The sequence below is a fragment of the Pinus tabuliformis genome, chromosome 1_2 (assembly GCF_031772625.1).
Source record: "Pinus tabuliformis cultivar Carrire ecotype Pingquan chromosome 1_2, CPIR1, whole genome shotgun sequence".
Lineage (NCBI taxonomy): Eukaryota > Viridiplantae > Streptophyta > Pinopsida > Pinales > Pinaceae > Pinus > Pinus tabuliformis.
The window spans coordinates 624,796,429-624,819,354 of record NC_142298.1 but is presented as its reverse complement, the minus strand read 5'-3'; the positions used below and the strand labels follow the sequence as shown (position 1 = coordinate 624,819,354).

The 22,926-nt window shown below is 38.1% G+C and overlaps 3 protein-coding genes across 3 annotated transcripts; 2 read left to right on the top strand and 1 right to left on the bottom strand.

Moving 5' to 3' along the window:
* The first annotated feature begins 9,806 nt into the window (after positions 1-9,806).
* LOC149207176 (uncharacterized) lies at positions 9,807-12,560 on the top strand. Its single transcript, XM_089395667.1, has one exon. The coding sequence runs from the start codon at positions 9,846-9,848 to the stop codon at positions 12,243-12,245; it is 2,400 nt and encodes a 799-aa protein (XP_089251793.1). The 5' UTR covers positions 9,807-9,845; the 3' UTR covers positions 12,246-12,560.
* A 157-nt stretch (positions 12,561-12,717) lies between these two features.
* LOC149207175 (phospholipase D alpha 1-like) lies at positions 12,718-15,005 on the bottom strand. Its single transcript, XM_089397952.1, has 4 exons — positions 14,987-15,005; positions 14,735-14,834; positions 13,041-14,327; positions 12,718-12,930 (listed from the first exon to the last, which is right to left on the bottom strand). Coding segments are annotated over exons 1-4 (1,602 nt in total). The 5' UTR covers positions 14,989-15,005.
* Positions 15,006-18,963: 3,958 nt separating this feature from the next.
* Positions 18,964-20,962, top strand: LOC149207174 (phospholipase D alpha 1-like). Its single transcript, XM_089397951.1, has 2 exons — positions 18,964-19,250; positions 19,658-20,962. Exons 1-2 carry the CDS (start codon positions 19,158-19,160, stop codon positions 20,960-20,962), a joined length of 1,398 nt encoding a protein of 465 aa, XP_089254077.1. The 5' UTR covers positions 18,964-19,157.
* The last annotated feature ends 1,964 nt before the right edge of the window (positions 20,963-22,926 follow it).

The following is a 22,926-nucleotide window of genomic DNA, read 5'->3' as shown; positions in this document are numbered from 1 at the left end:
GGTGAATTTAAAAAGAATGGAGTGTCACAGTGTCCTCTTAGTCCTAATTCTAAGGACTATGAGAGCAACAGTGATGAAGAGCGTGATGATGAATTTCAAAAGAATGGAGTGTCACGGTGTTCTCTTAGTCCTAATTCTAATGACTATGAGAGCAACAGTGATGAAGGACAGGATGATGCACTTAGTCCTAATTCTAATGAGTATAAAGGTAGCAGTGACAAAGGACAGGATGTAGCATTTTTAGTAAGTAAACAGTCACATTTTCGACGTAGTCCTAATTCTATGGACTATGAGAGCAACACTGACAATGCACATGAGGAAGAATATCCAATAAACATCGAGTCAAATTTTCCATTCAGTCCGAATTCTAAGGACTATGACAGTAGCACTGAAGAAGGGGAAGATGAAGAATATCCTCCAAGTCAGTGTTTGAAAATCACAACTGATCATAGTGTGGATAACATTCCTCTTAATGATGATGAAAATCCTTATACAAATGATGATCCAATGATGGAGATGTTGCCAAGAAATATTGTATTGAGGAGTAGGAGCAGACCTTTTCGTATCAATGCAAGATGTTCTAGTTATACAACGGGTAGAGCAGAATATCTGAAGAGAAGAAGTTCTATCAGCGCTCTCATTTCAAGTGAATGTTGCCAAAAAGATTGCTTGAAACATATGGATTTCAAATTTTCATTAGAGAGCAGGAAGAGATATTTGTCAATGAATAAAAGCATGCAAAATTCATAGTTAGTTGGGTGCAGGCAATCTACATTGTCAGGTTATGATTATCATATTAGGACTTTATTTATCTGTAGAAAGGCTTTCAAAATGTTTCATTTTATTGGGAATTTTCGTCTCTCAAGAATTCAAGAAAATTTGGAAAAGGATCCCACATTTTATTCAGAATTACGTCATAAAAGACAGTTTGGGCCATTATCAAATACTGCAATGTCATGGATGAAAGATTTCTTTTCAAAGCATGGAGAGTGTATGCCAAATAGAGAGACAATACATATTCCAGATAATTTTTCAAGACGAGAAATCTATAACTTATACAAAGAATGTGCAAAAGGTGTTGAGGGACATGGCCTGTTTATTACATATCAATATTTTTTGAAGGTATGGAAGAAAGAATTCAACAATGTCCGTATTCCTAAGAAGACAAGGATGGGGATTTGTAGTACATGTGCTTCTCTTAAATAAAAAAGGGACAAATGTGAAGGGTCAGAAAGAGGTAAGCATTCATAACTTTAACTTTTAAAATTGTATAGTCATCAACTATGAAAACATATTTCTTAATGGCTTTCTTTTATGTTGTGTAGATTCAATTGTCAAAGAACTTCAGGAGCATCACGAACAACAAACAAATGAAAGGAAAAAATTGTACAAGCATCGAAAGAAGTGTTATGATAATCCGAATAAATATTTGGGTTTGATAGTTGATGGTATGGACCAAAAGAAAACACTTTTACCACATTTTGTTCGCACGCCCAAAAATTTACAGGAGGAAAATTTTATTCAGTATCACTTGGTCGGTTGTATGGTCTTCAATGGGAAAATGTTGCGAAGGGTGTACTTCACAGCTCCAAATATTCATAATGATGCAAATCTAACCATAACCATAATTCATGATGTGCTTTCTCATTGGTCTGGTAATCTTCCTAAAGTTTTGTATCTACAATTGGACAAAACTTGCCGTGAAAACAAAAATAAAGTTGTTTTTGGATATCTAAACATGCTTGTTGAATTGAGATTTTTTCAGAAGGTAAAGGTTGGTTTCTTTCTTGTTGGGCACACTCATGACCATATTGATCAGATGTTCAATCGTTTTTCAGTCACATTGAGAAGGAAGGAAGTTGGGAGCTTGCCATCATTAATTGAATGTATTAAGAAATCATACATGCCAGAGCCTACTTTTGATGTGTTAGAAGAAACTGTTGACATGTGAAGGTTTATTATGGGATCATATGGTGAGGGGAAATGCATTGAACAACTTAATGACCTTAGCTTCCAACATCAATTTCGTATCAAAAAAATTGATGGGAAAACACTAATATGGGGAAAGAAGTATTCAACCACTGCAGAATGGGCACCGTCATCAGGTTTGCAATTTTTGAAGTTCATTCCAGATCATGCAATATTTGCATCAAAAATATTGTTATTACAATCAGTTGGTGAAGTTCATAATGCATGCAGACAAAATAGAGATATAAATTATTTTGATTGCCTAGAAGAAATTTAAAAATGTATTAGATATACATATGACTACTTTGACATTGTTGATTCAGTTTGGTGGGAGTCATTTTTCAATAATCAAAGTGATATCATTTCAACAACAGCAAATGAAGATATACCTTTGAAAAAACCATTTATTTGGCCACAAAATGTGTCGAATGAACATGAGGAAATAAACATTGTTGAACAGCAACAAACTCAAGGTATTATTAATTCTTCACAGGCAGAGGAAAGAGAGATGTATATTGGTTCGAGAAGATCTCATGCACAACGTGAAGCCATGGAAGACCTTTACAGGGGTTCAGTACAAGATATTAAGGAGAGTTGCATGATCGCAGTGCTAGTAGATGGAGATCCAAATGGCTATCCATTCTGGGTTGCTAAAGTTATAAAGGTCCTTACAGAAAATGAGGATGTTACAGGTGTTGAAGTACATTGGTATGCCACAAATACACACCCATTCAATGGTGTGTATAAGCCAGAGATGGTAATTGACAAAAAAAATGGCAGAAAGAGAAAAAGAAAGCGTACAAATATAAATCGTCGCCGCACAAACATATTAAAATTGGAGGATGTTGACATACTTGTTTATGACTTAAATTTAGCAAAGAGAGGAACTCTTCGCTTCAAGGCGATAGAGATTCTGAAAAGGTTGTTACCAGAAGGAACAGTGTTGAGATGGGAGTCTGCTGAAACCAGTGGTAGATCTAGAAGAATTTTGAAACCTGAAATGGTGGGCATGCATGTGAACTCAGATGGGGCACTAGTTGATGAAAGAGATGAATATGGAACATCTTCGTCAGCATCCAATCACTCATCTGAAGATGTGAATTCTGATGGTGTGCAAAAAAATATGAGCAATTTTGAATAATTGTTTAAGATAGTTTATATAACTGATGTTTGCATCGTATCTTGAAATAAATTTTTTGATTTCCATATGGTGTTAAATGAGAACTTATGAGTCATTTTTATGTTGTTGGATTATATGTCTTAATTATGATAATTTTTATTGTTTAGAATATCTACAATGCAACATTAAATTAGAGATATAATGTATGTTTCATTCAATATACAAATAATGACTTTTGAATTCATTTAGTCATGTAATTTGTTCATAATGTAATGGTTTTTTAATTTTATGGTTGAAAAAATTTCAATTTCTTTTGTATTTAGCATGTTATGGTTGAGAACAAGTTGAATTTATACTTAGGAAAGAAAAATGTTATTCTACCAAAAACATCAGTGTGCTTTTTTCCTCATAAACAACTTTGTTTGGCACATAAAAATTCGGTTTTACTAGCATTTTTTAAAAATGTTGAAAATTGACCCTAAAAAAAATCATCATTCCAGTGTCATTACTTTTTGGTTTTCGAGGTGTTTTTTGCATGAAAATTTCGTTTTCACTGCCATTTTTAAAACATGTTCAAAATTGACCCTAAAAAAAAACCATCGTTCCAATATACACACTTTTCGTTTTAGCACTGTTTTTGATGTTTTTTCGGGGTTTTTTGGCTAGAGTTCCTGTTTTGAGTTTATAGTTCCCGTTTCAAATTTTACATTGTTCACGGATCTCTGCTTCTTGTTGTACCAAGAAACCATTGTTGACCCAACACTGAAAATTCTTCCTCAAGTGCTCTTCATGTTTGATGGACTCCCCACCCAATCTACATCTATGAATCCTTACAGCTTAACTTCCTCTGTATGTTTGTACCAAAGACTAAACTGAGTAGTGCCTTTGAGGTATTTCAACACGTGCTTTATTACCTTCCAATACAGTTTGGTTAGATTAACCATTGCTTGACTAAGATGGTTAACTGCATAACACATATTTGGTCGTGTGTTCACCAAGTACATAAGTGAACCCACAAGATGCCTGTAAACATGGAAAATTTTAGGGGCTAATATTCACAAGTGTGCTAATTTTCCATGGTTTTTCCAAAAAAAAGATCCACCAATTTCCATTTTTTCTAAAAGTGATTTGCCCAAATTTTATAGTATAAAATCATCTTACCCTGAAAATTGCCAAAAAAATTATAGAGACTATATAAATTCATTAGTAAGTTTGATATCTTTAGAAAAATATTACCAAACATTTTACACTCTACATATTAGGGACTCGTAAGATTCGCCAAGGCTTCTAAACTTTAAGATAAATTTCCATCCTTAAAATTTTCCCTACTACTGTAAATGTAGCCTCCACTACTTCACCAAAAGTAGCATCCTCTTTCCTCCAATTTCCTACTAGAGGAGTCTCCATGGGTTTTCACCTGTCCATGTGGAACCTTTGAAGTATCTCGTTCGCATACTTTCCCTGAGAGATAAACAGTTCCCCATCACCTTGCCATACTTCCAATCCAAGGAAGTAGTGCATGATGCCCATGTCCTTCATCTCGAACTATCTTGCAAGGTCCTCCTTGCAAGATATGATCAACTGCTCATCACTAGTAAGGATCAAGTCATTGACATATAAAAAAATAATCAATAATTTACCTTCTACCATAATGTGATAAAGGTTTGCATCTGCTTCACTTTTGGTGAAGCCCAAACCGGTGAGATAGATATCGATCCTATTATACCAAGCACAGGGTGCTTGCTTGAGTCCATACAATGCTCGCTTGAGTCTGCATACATGTGACTCTCTATCAAAGGTCTCAAACCCCTTTGGCTGGTCAATATACACCTCCTCATTAATAGCTCCATTGAGGAATGTTGTCTTGACAACCATTTGGTGGATCTCCCACCCCATCTATGCTGACAATGCTAAAATTGACCTAATGGATGAGTACCTTGCTACTAGAGTGAAGGTCTCCTCATAGTCAATTCCCTCAACCTGAGATAACCCCTTGGCCACAAATATGGTCTTGTATTTCTCTATGCTTCCTTCAGTTGCATGCTTTTCCTTGTAAAGCCATAATGAACCAACCATTGATTTGTCTTCTAGTCTTGGGACCACTTCCCAAACAATGTTTCTGGCAGTGGAATCATATTCCTTTACCATAGCATCAATTTCTCTACACCTTCCTCAAATGAGGATAACTCAATCTCTATAAGCTCACTCATCATAGCCATATAGCCAATGTACTGATCCAATGAACTCCTCTGTGTGCGTTGCGATGTGGGTGCTCCCACATTCTCTCTAGCATCCTGCAATTTTCTGTCAGCTTCTCTAGTTTGCTTCCTTCCTTCTCTAGATGTCTCTTCTTGAGTGGATGTCTCCACTCTCTGCTCCTCTACTTGTGGCTACTCCACAACTTCCCGAGGTTCTTCCTTTGGAGCCAAAATCTCTTGATCAGGCTGCAACTGAAGCTCCCTCTTAAGAGAACACCTCATTGCCTTCTCCTCATAAAATTTCACATCCCTTCTAACCACTGTCATCCTGAGAGATGGCAAGTACACATGATAGTTGTGAGGTGTGTATGTGTACCCCACAAATATGCCCAACTCTATTGTCGGCTCTAGCTTTTTCCTTGCTTCCTTGGAAACATGACAGTAAATTGATGATCCAAAGATCCTGAAGTGTGACACGTCTAGTTTCTTCCCTGAAAAAAATTCTTCTAGTGTACTTATGCCAATAATCTTGTGAGGACTCTTGTTATGCAAATAGACCGTTGTGTTACATGCTTCAACCCAAAAGTGCAGAGGTAGGCTTTGGTCACGCAACATTGTCTGTGTTGCTCCCACAATAATTTTTTCTTCCTCTTAGCCACCCCATTCTGTTGTGGGTTATGGGGTGTTTTCAAGTCCTATTGAATGTCTTCCTTTGCACAAATTTTTTTAAACTCATTCAACACGTACTCACCTCCATCATCCCTCCTGAGAGCCTTCACTTCCTTGCTAGTTTCTTTCTCAACAAATGCTTTGAATTCAACAAATTTGGAGAACGTCTTGTCTTTCTTCTGAATGAAGTAGATCCATCACTTCCGTGAGAAATCATCTACAAATATAACATAATACTTGTGCTTGGAAGTGGAGGTTTGATCCAGATCTTGGGGGAGGGCCCTAAGATCTGAAAAATTGAAATGCTAGGAAAAAGTGGAGAACACCCACTAAACAAAGCCACAAAAAACTTTTTTATTAAAACTAATTGTAAAGGCTACATTGTGGTGGACAATTTTCCTTTTACAAAATGTGACTTGTTATTTATAGCCTTTTTTGGTCATAATACCACAGGTAAATTCCATAGGTGGGTAAATACCATGGGTGGATGTCACTTACAATACCATGGGTAAATTCCATGAGTGGATAAATACCATGGGAGGATGAATACCATGGGTGGATGCCACTTACAATACCATGGGTAAATTCCATGGGTGAATGAATACTATGGGTCGATGAATACCATGGGTGGATTCCATTTTCCATTCAGATCATTCCTCCATCCTTAAGAAGCAATGGTCCCCATTGGGTGAAGTTCCCTCCTAAGAAGCCTTTGTTAAATATGAAGAGCTGCTGAAGAGAAACATTTTATGTGGTTAGCCCATAACCATGATGAACAAAGATCCGAGGATAGAGATACCCTGTAATGCTTTTGACCAAATATAATACTGACAGTGTGTGACCTAACAAATGGACTTCGATGAAGTGTGGGTTTGTGGATGAACTATAACCATGACAAACATAGATCCGATGATAGAGATACCTTGTAATGCTTGTGACCAAATGTGATACTAGTAGTGTGCGGCCTAGAAAATGGACTTCAATGAAGTGTGGGTTTGTGGATGACCCATAACCATGAAAAACGAAGATTCGAGGATGGAGATACCCTATAATGCTTGTGACCAATTGTGATACTAACAATGTGCAACCTAGAAAATGGACTTCAATGACAAGGATTTTGTGCAGTTGATCCATAACCGTGATGTTGACTGTTGATGAGGTAGCAGGTGCCTACATAGCCTCGGGTGGGAGGGCACATATCCAAATATGGTAAAAATTTGAGAATATACATATTATAAAGAGTAATATATTAATCTTTTTTTTCAAATTTTTAAAAAATTGAAATGATTTTTTTGGAGAGAACAAGCATACCCTTTTTATTATTTACATTATTAATCTTGTGTGGATTTGAAATGTTCCATAATAGTGAAAGATAAAATGCATCAAATTTACTAGTATCAAGAATTGGGAAAACATATAAGTAAAATCTAATAATATGAATAAAAAAACTCAAAACTAAGTGTAATGTAAAAAATTAGGTACTAGATATTAAAAGTAGGTTTCTAGTGATCTCCACATACCAAGAAATTTATATCTCAATCGATATCCCTTTGAGATATAAATTTATTCAACAATAAATATGTGGTGGATAAAAAAATAAACCCTTTTAATTGAATTCCATACAAGCAATAAACAAAAATTCCTATAATGGCTACTATCCAACCTCCTAATGTAGAATCATTAAAATGTGAAAAATATATTTTAACTTTTGCAATTTTTTAATATAAAACCTAACCTTCTCTCTTATTTTTTTAAAAGAAAGTCTTTAATAAGAAACTTGCTAAAATTTTGTAACTATAATTTTTTAAATATAAAAGTGTAAAACTAGGCAACTATGTTTCACATGGTAACTATACAACCAAACTTGGTAACTATGCTTCACATGGGACGAAACAAATTATAATTAAATTTAATTGGTTATTCTTGCTTTTAAAACAAAAAGTTATGATGTTTCATTTCCTAAACCTTCAATTTAATCCATAAGACTAAGAATATTATGTATGGTTTAACCAATTTTTTATTTATGAAAAATTGAAATTCATGAACCTTAATTCCAATATAACCTATGACTATCGACTTAATTGAAGCCACTCGTCTTCTCTTGTCCCATGCTAGACGTTATTCCCATGCATTTTTAATAAGTACTTTGGGGTGTAGGTTATCTGTTAGACTTTTTGAGAGTTATGGCCCAGGGAGTTCTTTGGGTTGGATTTGCACAAGGAAATAAGGAATTTTCTTATTATTTAAGAGCTAATTTCCTCTAGGATTGTGCAAGGAAATAACAGGTTGGCTGAGGCTTGAATTGGCTAAGTGTTGGTTAGAGTAGGTCAGGAAGCAGGAGAATAGTTCTACAGTGCAGGGTGTGCTTCAGAGTTGAAGCAAGACATTGTAATTGATTCTCTTTCTCATCTGAATTAATGTAAAGCAACAGAGGGGCTTTTCCCAGTTGGGTTCCCCTATAAATCATTGTGTTCTTGTGCTTCAAAGGTTCCATGTCATTGCATGTGTTTCTATCACGTGTTTTCCTTTCCACAAAATAGTAGAAGAAATTTTCATCTCTTGATTTCAATTCTATTTCATTAGCAGTAGCAAATTTCTATAGATACTTTGTGAGGAAGTGTTAAGAGCAATTTGATCAACAATGTTGAACTATGAGGTACATAAATGGTGCTTTCATGAATGACAATTTTTTTAGAAATACATTGTAAAATTTGTGTTTGAAATTGATTTTCCAATGATCCAATGATATGTAATTGCTCTACCAAAATGTTGTGCATCTATTACCTTCTAACATGTTTAATAGTCCTATAACATTATTATGATGAATTTAATAAGTTATGGTCTTTTTTTGCAATATGGATTCTACATTTAGCATTAGATTGTTGAACAAATTGCATTGTAAAATTTACCATAACTACTTGATTAAATGTTCAAGCGAAAATCAATACTATACAATTCATAAACTTGATGTAAAGTATATTAAAATGCCATTAATTACTAACATTATCAAACTCTCAATCTATATATATATTAAATAGAGTGAAAAATTTCTTCGTCCAAATTAAATCATCTAATTTAAAACAATTTTATAGGTTTAAAAATTAAGAATAACTTTAAAAAATTAGAATAATTGTATATCTAAACATTTAAAAATGCATATTAAACCTATTATTTTATATAATAAACTTATTAATAATACCAAATCAGAATAACTCATTGAAAAATGCATATTAAACATATTATTTTATATAATAAACTTACTAATAATACCAAAGCACAATAACTCTAGTGGTAGCCCATGGATTTAATTTCCCAATTACTGAAATTCTATTCTGCAAAAACATATTCTCCTATATTTTAAAATCATGATAATCCTCTAAAATTACTGATTCTAAATTACTGACTCACCCATTATCGTTAAAAAAACACACTTATTAATAATACAATAAAAGTAATTTTTTTTAAATATATTTTATTGGTATATTGCATGTTGTGGGATTGGTTTCTATCATCATTATTGCACTCCTTTATTTTAGTCTCCCTCCCTTGATGGGAAGAAGAGTTTTAAGGAAAATTTTGACTTTTTCTTTGTATCGCCTGATAAATAAATTAAATATACGTTGAATGTAGTTGTTAAGTAATTTAGAAAATTTTCAGTAAAAAATCATACAAAATAGATTCAGAATTCAGCATCCGAACTCGTGTAGTGGTGCCAAACCAGAAAATTACAGCCGAAACCAACTAATATTTGGGAAAACATTGAACGTCATGCCAACGCTACGGATGCAAATTTAGGAGACTATTGGAATAACCCTTTTGAGTCTTCGTAGTCAAAGTTTAAGCGAATCCATACTGAAAAATCAAGTGAATGACGCTGATAATAGTTTCAGATGAACTTATTTTCCAATGTACCAACCACCACTATAACGATCGGGCGGTACATTTTACCTTGTTCGTATTCATGCGTCTTTCGGGTTTGGAAGCCGTGGAATCAATATTCGACGAAAAATACAGCCATCCCCTCACCGGTTTCGGGATATCAGAGTGGCGCCAAGTCTAATGCAATTGCGGAGAGACGAGAGTACCGCCATAAAGAAGCGTGCTACCAGGGTTCTATTGGCAGCAGCTACGATGTGGTTTCCTCCAATGCCATGCTTACATGGTATGCGAGGAATGGTAGATTAAACAGCGCACGCAAACTATTTGATGAAATGCCTCAACGGAGCGTGGTTTCTTGGAATGCCATGATTTCAGGGTATGCTAAGAATGGTAAAGTGGACGATGCGCGTCTACTGTTTGACAAAATGCTTCAACGAGATGTCGTGTCATGGAACGGAATGATCACAGGATATACTCAGAATGGGAGAATAGAGGAAGCACGCGAGCTGTTTGACAAAATGCCGCAACGAAACGTGGTTTCATGGACGGCGATGATTACAGGGTATGTTCAACGCGGAAGATTAGACAATGCACGCGAGCTGTTTGATAAAATGGTTCAGAGGAATGTGGTATCGTGGACTGCGATGATGACGGGATATGTTGAGGCTGGGAGGATTGAAGAGGCGAGGCAGTTGTTCGACGAAATGCCTGTTCGAGATGTTGTTACATGGACTTCGATGATTGCGGGTTACGCCCAACATGGGAGAATGGAAGATGCGCGCCACCTTTTTGATAGGATGCCCGAACGAAATGTCGTCTCATGGACTGCCTTGGTTTCTGGATATGCTCAAAATGGTCACATTGAAGATGCTCGAGAAATGTTTGATCAAATGCCTGAACGAAATGATATATCCTGGACTGCTATGATTACAGGGTATGCTCAGAATGGGAGAATAGAGGAGGCACGTCGGATGTTTGACATGATGCCTCGGCAGTCTCTGATTGCCTGTAATGCAATGATTACAGGTTATGCCCAAAATGGGCTAGTGGATGATGCGCACCAATTGTTTGAGCGGTTATCTGAGAGGAATGTTGTTTCATGGACTGCTATGCTCACAGGATTTGCTCAGAGTGGAAGAATGGAAGAGGCATTGCAACTGTTTGAGAAGATGCCTGAGCAAACTACAGAGTCCTGGACTGCCATAATTAAAGGGTATGCCCAGCATGGATTTAATAATGATGCGATTAAATTATTTTCACAAATGCAGATGGCAGGCGTCAAGCCAAACCAGTCCACTTTAATTAGCGTTCTAACAGTTTGTGCAAGCCTAGTAGCTCTGGAACATGGCAAGCAGGTTCATGATCACATTCTTAAAATGGGATTTGAATTAGATGTCCACGTGGGAAGCATTCTTATTACTATGTATGTCAAATGTGGGAGTATAGGGAATGCACAGCATGTGTTCAACAGAGCGTCTAAAAGAGATCTAGTGTTGTGGAATGCAATGATTTCTGGCTTTGCCCAACATGGGCATGGCAAGGAAGCTCTGAAACTCTTTCAGCAAATGCAGCAGGCAGGTATGAAGCCTGACAAAGTCACTTTTGTTGGTGTCCTGTCTGCATGCAGGCATGCGGGCCTTGTGATTGAGGGCTGGCGCTTCTTTGACATTATGAGGCACGATTATCATATCTCACCGACAGCTGAGCATTGTGCATCCATGGTTGACCTTCTCGGGCGCTTTGGGAGTTTGGAAGAGGCAGAGGACTTTATCAACAGCATGCATTTTGAACCTGATGCGGTTGTTTGGGGAGCCTTGCTTGGTGCATGTAGAATCCACCTAAATTTGGAGATAGCAGAACGCGCAGCTGAACATCTTTTTGAGTTGGAACCACAAAATGCAGGAACCTACGTGCTGATGTCAAATCTTTATGCAGTGACTGGACGATGGGATAATGTAGCAAAGTTGAGACAAAAGATGAAAAACCGGGGAATTCAGAAAGTTCCAGGTTCTAGTTGGATTCAGGTAAATAACAAAGTACATGCATTCCTCGGAGGAGACAGATCGCATTCTCAAACAGAGCAGATCTATGGCATGCTCGAGAGTTTGGCTGGCCAGATGGAGGAGGCAGGGTATGTGCCAGATACCAACTCTGTACTGCATGATGTTAACGAGGAGGAAAAGAAACACATGGTCTTCTATCACAGTGAGAAACTGGCTATTGCATTTGGAATTATCAGTGTACCCATTGGCACACCAATACGGGTTATCAAGAATCTTCGCATGTGTGGTGATTGCCACACCGCCACCAAGTTCATCTCCAAGATTGTTAGGCGCGAAATTGTTGTGAGGGATGCCAATAGGTTCCATCATTTTAAAGATGGAGATTGTTCTTGTGGCGATTATTGGTGACACTAAATCAAACTTGTGCCATAAGTGGTGGCGACTTAGATTATTTCTGTCTGTTATAAACTTACCGTCGAGTTTGTGGAGCTGTATGTAGAGGGTTAACCGAGCTTCGCCTGGAGGGGAACTTGTATGGCACATCATGATTGGTTTAAACTTTAAATTAATATTCTAAGATCATTGAGGTGGCATTACGATAAAGTTATAAGTCACCATTAATATAGCATGTTTTGCCGGCAAATGAGGTGAGATGATTGGGTCTACACGTCATTGCATGTACTGGTCTGTGCATTACAGAATATTTTACATTGTTCATGTTGATGCCATATTTTATGCCATCTGAGGGGCCAGAAATGAAGTGTGGCTGGCAGAAAGTTGAGAGCTTTGCCAAGGCACCGGTTCATTAACTCTTATTGTCTGAGAAGGTTGGTATTGAATTAATTTGGCACATGCATGGATATTTTACGGAGTAGTCTACCTAGGCGGTAGAATGGCCCTTTTTCCGGCGCCGGCCGGAAAATCGTCCGGCTCCGGCTACCGGAAATCTCTCCCTCTTCCGCCACCATCTCTCAGCTCCACCACCACCTTTCTCCGCCACCCTCCCTGACCGCCCTGACATTCCCTGACATCCCTGACCGATCGCCTGACATCCCTGATCGATCGGGGAGTAATTCCTGCGGGGAGTAATGAGCTGGAATTCATGCGGGGAGTAATTCCCTCCATTCGAAATGGTCACCCGCGCCCATTCAAGCTCTGATACTTCGAAATTTCAAGCTCTGCGCTTCAGCTGTGCTGGCTTACCCCTCTGCGAACTCCTTCCGCACTGCAGCTCGGAGGCCAGGTACTCCTCGCCGGTAAATCCTCAAGATTTAGGAGCAGTGTGGGATCGGCCTGTTTTGTCCAGCGCTGAGTAAAATTGGTGACCACATCGTAAGCAGCAGGGCCTTGGATCTTAGAATGGGCATCATGCCATGGCTCCCTAGGGCCTCCGTGCCGAAGATCTGCTCCCTTGTAATTGATCTGATGAAAATCATCCCTGTAAACAGTATCCAGAGTCCTAAACAATGGATGGATCTCGTTATCATACCTTCCATCGCAGAGATCGATTCCTCCAACGAAGCTCACGACCTCGCGATTCTCAGAGCCATGGACGCGGGCATCCAAGCACACAGTCTTCTGGTGATGGGTAAACTCTGCAAAAATCTCCGCGGTTTGGAATGCACTCATCGAACGATCTGCGTATCTGGGACATTGAAAGCAGTAGACGTTGGTGCCCTTGAAATATTCAGATGTCTCGTCACAGTGGGTTTGCATGAGTCCCTGGTAACTGAGAAGCTCCACGGCCGTTATATCCTCCCAGATAAGGACCAGAACTCTTACTCCCTGATCCGCTTTCTTCTTCAAAAGTTCACCCAATGTCACAGTTTCTGCACCAGGGATCATCCTTTCCTTGTCCCTCACAAGCGTAATCTTGGTATTTACAGACCATCCAGCAATGTATATAATTTGCTCGGCTCCATCAATGTACTGGTACACTTCCTCCCATAGTCTCGGAGGCCTGTATAAGGCGCGCTCCTCGCCATGACCCAGCTCGATCCTGGGACGATAATTTTCTGATAAGTGAGAATTCTGATACAGATTGACTCTGCATCCTTTCCTCTGCTTGAAATACACATGCTGGACTCCTGGGAAGTTTCGATCTCGAATCCCGGAACCCCAGTATGGATCTTCTGAGACTTGTTTGAACTGGAGGCGGGCATGGATCTGAGATTTCTTCAGCTGTTCGGAAAAGTCTTCATTATATAAGTCATACCAGCCCTCGATGACCTTGCCGCTGAGGATTTCTGAGATTGGGATCTTGGCTCTTCCAACCACTTGTGCAGAGATTTCCAATCCCTTCTTAACGCTGATAACCAGAGAAGGCGATGTGTAGGCGCAGAGTATGTGAAAAGTTTCGTTCCAAATTGGGTTTGTAGGTTCACGGGACAGAACTCTGGTTCTTGCAATTCTAGCAATACCAATATCTATGGTGGCATATAATCCAATGTGCTCATCTAGATGGAGAAGCTCCTTAACTTCCTCCCCCACCTGCTCAACAAAAAATCATTAGTCCTACTTCAAAATTTTTACAAAATGATATGCATTCTTAAACAAAAGACCAAACCTGGGCTTCAGCAAGGTCCTCACAATCATTAGTCCTACTTCAAAATTTTTACAAAACGATATGCATTCTTAAACAAAAGACCAAACCTGGGCTTCAGCAAGGTCCTCACAATCATTAGTCCTACTTCAAAATTTTTACAAAATGATATGCATTCTTAAACAAAAGATCAAACCTGGGCTTCAGCAAGGTCCTCACCTTGTAGAGAAACAAGAATCAATAAACCAAAACCAGGATCTTGGAAAATTCTCCACCTTGTTTCTCAACAAGATGTACTACTGTTCAATAAACATCAAATACAAGATCCATAATCAAAGGTGGTTGACGTCATTACCTTTCTCAGCAACCTGGGTAAGCCTCCATGACTGAGGTGCCTAGCTTCAAATATAGTGGCAGTAAGTGTACCATGAACTACTTGGGATGCCATTGGAGACCTGTATTAGAAATCTGTAAATCACAAAAGTAATGCAATCCACTGACTATGGAGATGTTTCAAGCTACACAAATTTATAAGAGTACAGGGAATTTGAAGACCAGCAGGTTTTTAGACCACTGTTCATTGGAACATGTTTTTCTTGAAAATTACATGGAGGTTACTGCAGCTGTTCACAGACCTAAAGTGAAAACAAGTTTAGGTTCTTACTAATGAAATCCTAGCAATACCAATATAGAGAAATAACAGGTTTTTAGACCACTGTTCATTGGAACATGTTTTTCTTGAACACTTTAGGTCTGTGAACATTCTGTCATATGGTATTGATACATGAAAACTAACTCTACTTTGGTAAGGAAAAAAATTATTTTGAATGATGTCTTCCACACATCTTGTGGATCAACAGGTATCTAGTGATAAATGGACTTCAAGTAGATTCTTTTGATTAGTTTCACTCCCTCCAATGTGTCGTGAATATCATCAATTGAGGGCTTGGGTACCTTCTGTTGTTTCTAGTCATTGCAAACAGATTTTGGATAAAAAATTATGCCAAGGAAACAAAATATGGGAATTTTGTTTTATAAAGGAGGTGGTGGCCTTTAGATTCAATAAAATTTGGAACCTTGTTTTTAAGCTTAATCAAAAGGGAAGGCCTTTGATTATGGCAGATCTCTTAGCTTAAGAAAATTGAAATAAGATACTAAGACTGTACTGAATAAATAATTTACTCAACTTGAATAAACTTTACTAATACAATACATGTAGAAAACGTTATTGCAATACTCCCAAAAGGTTTAACAAAACGAATTTATGAATAACCAGAATCATAGACAGTAATTCAAATACTTTGAGGAATGAAATTAGCAAATAGTAGAAATCAAATACTCATAAATATCATAACTCTATCATGGAAATAAGGGAGATTTATCCTCAATCTTTCCTCTCTAATAATTCTAGACAATCCTGCTTTGTACTGAAGAATAGAAAAGAATGACAGAAAACTACTCACAGATAAACACACACTGCCATGAACCAGTATGTGAAACCTTTGATTAAATCTCAAAATTGAGGCCTACAAAAAATATATATGAAAGTATTTTCTGATTACAAAATCCAACCCCTCTCTCGATTTGCTTCTTAAAATTTAAAAGTTTCCATAACAACAATTTGTTATGAAAAATTATAAAAATAGAATTAACCAATAGAAAATAAATAGTTTGTTACAAATTAAATCAAAAGCTCCGGTTATGTTTCTTTATTTGGAATTTTCTGTTGTAGTTAATAAATTTTAGGAAGGATTGCAACTATTTGTCGCAATTTTCACCAACTGGATAACTGAAAGATGTCATCTTCCTATAGGCTACATCCAAATCTGAGCATTTCTTATAAGTAAGAGAAACTGGAAACAGGTATTTGATCTAGCAATGGATGTAGAAATCATTCATTAACTTACTGATGAGTGTTTTACCATCTATCTCCTCTTTCAAATTTACAAATTTACTGTGATCCCCTTTTCATTCAATCAATATTTTTTAGTGGGCCTACCGGGAAATCAATTTATTTGGTGTTGTCCAGGATGTAGGTAGTCCTAATTCTCTCAAGATGTTAAATTTGGTGTGAAAATGATCCAAATCACTTTGAACTTCTCTGCATTTTTCTTATACATTCTTATGAAAATTATTTTTCTTTTTGGACTTTCTTAATCTTTATAATTAAACCAGTTCTATCTCTGATGCCTACTACCCTTAATTGCTCCTTGCCTCTAGAATTTAAAAATTTTACAATCTTGTTGCCTAAGGTTGGCTTGTGTCTTAATTCTTCATGGATTTGTTGTGCAACTATTGTATTTAAGTGGAATAATTTTTCCTCTTCCCTAATTACCTTGAAACATAAGAAATAATGTCATCCCATAAACTTTTTCTTGCATCAACTAGAGACGGAGCACCTACTAATTGCTTTTTAAACCATTCAATATGATCTGAAAATGCGTTCTTCTCTTTAGATGCAATAATAAGAGAGGTTTATTTATCCTTTAATTCTTTCTTCAAATTATCAATGTATTGATCATTTGGTTTGAGTGATTACATTACCTTAGTCAACTTTTCAGTTTCTAACTGTTGTGTTTCAATAGGAGTATCAGAGATAGTTTGACTAGCTCTTTCTTTCAGCAATTGTTCTACTTGTTTTTCTAGTTGATACAATTGTTTATTCTGCTCAATCATCAATGAGAAGAATATCTCTTTTTCCTTAGTGATAGAATCTAACTCCTTTGTTTGAACATGTTCAATTTTCTCCTAAGGACATTTATAGCAGTATCCCTTACATCCATGAGGGATTGGATGGCATTGATATTGTTTGGGTCAGGTTCCAATTTAATAATCATGCTTTCTATTTTCCTTAGCTTCAGTGGATGTCTTCTCCTGTCTCAACTGATTAGTGATTTTCTTCAAAGATTTCTCCAATTTTTCCACAGTAGCCACTGAGTTGTTATAAGAATGGCACAACATTTCACCTGTTTGCCTAGGAAGGTCCATCTAGTCCATTGGATGTATCTGTTCCAAGTTAACAGTGAGCCTACTTGCTTTGTAGTCATAAGGAGTTTTAACATTTTGTGTCTTCAGCTCTAAAACTGCCAGTTGTAGTTGCTTCTTTCCAAAATCCATTGTTGTTAATAATCTAGTGCTTGTAGAAGGACCTTGTTTTCATAACTCATTGAAAGAAATCTTTTTAAGCTCTACATTCTTACTTTTGATTTCCATGAATTTGGAAAATAAATCATTTTTTGGAGCTAGAGTTGCAGAGGATGAAGGGACCTCGGTGACAGCCAAGGGAAAAGACTTCATGTTGAAAGAAAGCTTGCTTGTTGTATTTGTTTCACTGAGTGTTTCAATTTCATTATAAGTTGCTTCAATTGTTGATTATCCATGTCTCTATCCTTGTTCTTCCACGCTCTGCCTTTTCATTATTTTGAATTGTACCTATGATTCTAAAGTTCGCTATGACTATCTTGGCTACTCCTTTTCAGCTCTTTCTCTTTGGGTGGTTATGTATCCAAGGTTCTAGGTTCAGCTAATTTGAAATCTCCTCCCTCGCCTATAATATCCATTAATTTTTTCTCTTCCCAAACATATTTGTTAGCATATATTTCAATTAATGTTTTTGCTACATGTTGATATGCATATTATGCTTGTTCAACCCTTAGATTGGAAATGTTTCCCTGAGTTCCTATTTCCAAACTTCTCTTAGAGACAAGCTCATTTCCTATAACATTTTTTCAACTTCCTATGTTGCCACTCTATCAGTTACCTGAAAAGGGCCCACTTCAACTTTCAATTTAAATAGAACTGGGTATTTCTAGGTAAAAAGTGAATTTGATCAATGTTCAAATTCTATCTGATATACTCTGGTGAAAATATTCTGAGAGGAAGGAAAGTTGGGAGCATATAAGGAGCTGGCTCGCACCCATATACTCTAATTTCAATTAAATCCTTGTACAAATACCAGTCGCCCATCCTTATATTATACTTCAGTTGTATCCATCTTCTAACCTCTCGAAGTATTCTAGGAGGTGGATTGAGGTCATGAATTATTCCATATGCAATAGAGAAGAACTAATTAACATAATCTACAAATGTAAATTGTCAAGCATACTTTCTGAGAAGAGAGGTCCAGAAAATCACTGAAAATGCTCCTCCATTTGAATCCTGCTTTCTGATATTAATATTGTGAAACGTTTCCTCCTGAAAGTAGATGAACAAGTGAACCAACGCTGACTGATATCTAAAATATATAAACATATCGAAATCTTCCAGTTGGTAATTTATAGCATTTGAAAGATACTGATTAAATTGGAATATTGCAGAAGATCTTTTGATGGGAGAAACATAAGATAGGAACCCTAGAATACATTAATCAACTTCTAGTCATGGTCATAACATAACTGTGAGAAAATCATAGAAATAATTTGTCTGGATAGCTCTAGAAAAATACTTGATAAATATTGGGGGATTTTACTAGGGATTTCGTCTCTAGGGGTAAAGATAATTCTAAATTTTACTTTCTTTCATCATGAGAGAGATTGTGATATGTGGAATTTAGGATTTCATTAGTAAGAACCTAAACTTGTTTTCACTTTAGGTCTGTGAACAGCTGCAGTAACCTCCATGTAATTTTCAAGAAAAACATGTTCCAATGAACAGTGGTCTAAAAACCTGCTGGTCTTCAAATTCCCTGTACTCTTATAAATTTGTGTAGCTTGAAACATCTCCATAGTCAGTGGATTGCATTACTTTTGTGATTTACAGATTTCTAATACAGGTCTCCAATGGCATCCCAAGTAGTTCATGGTACACTTACTGCCACTATATTTGAAGCTAGGCACCTCAGTCATGGAGGCTTACCCAGGTTGCTGAGAAAGGTAATGACGTCAACCACCTTTGATTATGGATCTTGTATTTGATGTTTACTGAACAGTAGTACATCTTGTTGAGAAACAAGGTGGAGAATTTTCCAAGATCCTGGTTTTGGTTTATTGATTCTTGTTTCTCTACAAGGTGAGGACCTTGCTGAAGCCCAGGTTTGATCTTTTGTTTAAGAATGCATATCATTTTGTAAAAATTTTGAAGTAGGACTAATGATTGTGAGGACCTTGCTGAAGCCCAGGTTTGGTCTTTTGTTTAAGAATGCATATCGTTTTGTAAAAATTTTGAAGTAGGACTAATGATTGTGAGTACCTTACTGAAGCCCAGGTTTGGTCTTTTGTTTAAGAATTCATATCATTTTGTAAAAATTTTGAAGTAGGACTAATGATTTTTTGTTGAGCAGGTGGGGGAGGAAGTTAAGGAGCTTCTCCATCTAGATGAGCACATTGGATTATATGCCACCATAGATATTGGTATTGCTAGAATTGCAAGAACCAGAGTTCTCTCCCGTGAACCTACAAACCCAATTTGGAACGAAACTTTTCACATACTCTGCGCCTACACATCGCCTTCTCTGGTTATCAGCGTTAAGAAGGGATTGGAAATCTCTGCACAAGTGGTTGGAAGAGCCAAGATCCCAATCTCAGAAATCCTCAGCGGCAAGGTCATCGAGGGCTGGTATGACTTATATAATGAGGACTTTTCCGAACAGCTGAAGAAATCTCAGATCCATGCCCGCCTCCAGTTCAAACAAGTCTCAGAAGATCCATACTGGGGTTCCGGGATTCGAGATCGAAACTTCCCAGGAGTCCAGCATGTGTATTTCAAGCAGAGGAAAGGATGCAGAGTCAATCTGTATCAGAATTCTCACTTATCAGAAAATTATCGTCCCAGGATCGAGCTAGGTCATGGCGAGGAGCGCGCCTTATACAGGCCTCCGAGACTGTGGGAGGAAGTGTACCAGTACATTGATGGAGCCGAGCAATTTATATACATTGCTGGATGGTCTGTAAATACCAAGATTACGCTTGTGAGGGACAAGGAAAGGATGATCCCTGGTGCAGAAACTGTGACATTGGGTGAACTTTTGAAGAAGAAAGCGGATCAGGGAGTAAGAGTTCTGGTCCTTATCTGGGAGGATATAACGGCCGTGGAGCTTCTCAGTTACCAGGGACTCATGCAAACCCACTGTGACGAGACATCTGAATATTTCAAGGGCACCAACATCTACTGCTTTCAATGTCCCAGATACGCAGATCGTTCGATGAGTGCATTCCAAACCGCGGAGATTTTTGCAGAGTTTACCCATCACCAGAAGACTGTGTGCTTGGATGCCCGCGTCCATGGCTCTGAGAATCGCGAGGTCGTGAGCTTCGTTGGAGGAATCGATCTCTGCGATGGAAGGTATGATAACGAGATCCATCCATTGTTTAGGACTCTGGATACTGTTTACAGGGATGATTTTCATCAGATCAATTACAAGGGAGCAGATCTTCGGCATGGAGGCCCTAGGGAGCCATGGCATGATGCCCATTCTAAGATCCAAGGCCCTGCTGCTTACGATGTGGTCACCAATTTTACTCAGCGCTGGACAAAACAGGCCAATCTCACACTGCTCCTAAATCTTGAGGATTTACCGGCGAGGAGTACCTGGCCTCCGAGCTGCAGTGCGGAAGGAGTTCGCAGAGGGGTAAGCCAGCACAGCTGAAGCGCAGAGCTTGAAATTTCGAAGTATCAGAGCTTGAATGGGCCCGGGTGACCATTTCGAATGGAGGGAATTACTCCCCGCATGAATTCCAGCTCATTACTCCCCTCAGGAATTACTCCCCGATCGATCAGGGATGTCAGGCGATCAGTCAGGGATGTCAGGGCGGTCAGGGAGGGTGGCGGAGAAAGGTGGTGGTGGCGCTGAGAGATGGTGGCGGAAGAGGGAGAGATTTCCGGTAGCCGGAGCCGGACGATTTTCCGGCCGGTGCCGGAAAAAGGGCCATTCTACCGCCTAGGTAGACTACTCCATATTTTACAGCTCAGTGTAAAGAAGATGTGCAATTATTTCTGTGCTCAACATGGAGTTGACACATGGCATTTAAAAAAAATTAATAACAAAAAAAATATTTCAATGTTGATATCCATCTTAAGTATATTATATCCAAGGAAACCCTTGTGGAAAACCCTCAAAGTATTTCCCCATGATCCATAAATGGTAAATGGGGTAATCTGTTGGTCCTAACTATGGAGCCTAACCTTGAGGGTTTCAAGACAATTGTTGTGACTTCTCCAACTTTGTGGGAGAGAGGCTAAGTCATCCAAACTATAATGCCTATGTGATGGTCATCCGGCAGGACCATGGCAGCAGGATGCTCCTTGGATGCTTATGTTGATGGTCATGCAGCGAAACCATGGCAGTTGGATGCTCCATGTACCATCCGGTCTGTAGAGTCATTTCTGCAGCTGGGTGTATAGCATTCCTAAATCAGCAGAAACTGAAAATAATTTCTTCTAAATGAGGTAATGATACGAAATTCCACTTACTGCAGCTGGGTGTATAGCATTCCTAAATCAGCAGAAACTGAAAATAATTTCTTCTAAATGAGGTAATGATACGAAATTCCAGTTAGCTTTATGCTTTTAGATTTAGCTAACTTTTAGCTTTATTCTGAGAAAATCCAGATGGCATTTCATGCATCAATTGCATGCTCATCTTCTTATACCATTCCTTGCATACCATCTAAGCATGGAATTGGAGGAAGCCACATCGTAGCTGCTGCCAGAACCCTCGTAGAACGCTCGTTTATGGCGGATCTCTCGTCTCTCCGCAATTGCATTAGAATTGGCGCCACTCTGCTACCCCGAAATCGGTGAGGGGATGGCTGCATTGGCTGCATTTTTCCTCAAATATTGATTCCACCGATTCCAAACCCGAAAGACGCATGAATACGAACAAGATAAAATGTACTACCCGATCGTTATAGTGGTGGTTTCTACATTGGAAAATAAGTTCATTTGAAACTATTATCAGTGTCATTCCGCTTATATAACCCTTCCTTAAAAGGTGAGTAATGGCTTGGGAATAACCATATCCAATAGCTACATGAAAATGAAAAAATTAAAACAGAAATAAGTGATTTACTGTCTGGAATATCACAAGGCAAACCAGTAGGAACAAAAACATCATAGAAACACGCGGAGTGGGGTTATGACTTATATCAATGTCTTACTACTGCATTCACGAACACGCTGAGTCGTGACCTTGTTCAAGTGTCTGTGCCTTGAAAAGACATCCATTCATTTCATGCCTGTTTTGAGCTGGTAGTTACAGGCTAGCTCAAAAATGAAGAAACAAACTGCAGGAAGGTCTATGGGGGGTATTCACGGAGGGCGCTATGTGGGGTATTCAAAATTCAAATTTCAAATGGGTGGGACTGCGTCCTGAGAGTTGATCCACGGAAGGATGCTCCATAAATGCCTATGTGATGGTCATCCGGCAGGACCATGGCAGCAGGATGCTCCTTGGATGCTTATGTTGATGGTCATGCAGGAAAACCATGGCAGTTGGATGCTCCATATACCATCCGGTCTGTAGAGTCAATTTTGCAGCTGGGTGTATAGCATTCCTAAATCAGCAGAAACCGAAAATAATTTCCTCTACATGAGGTAATGATACGAAATTCC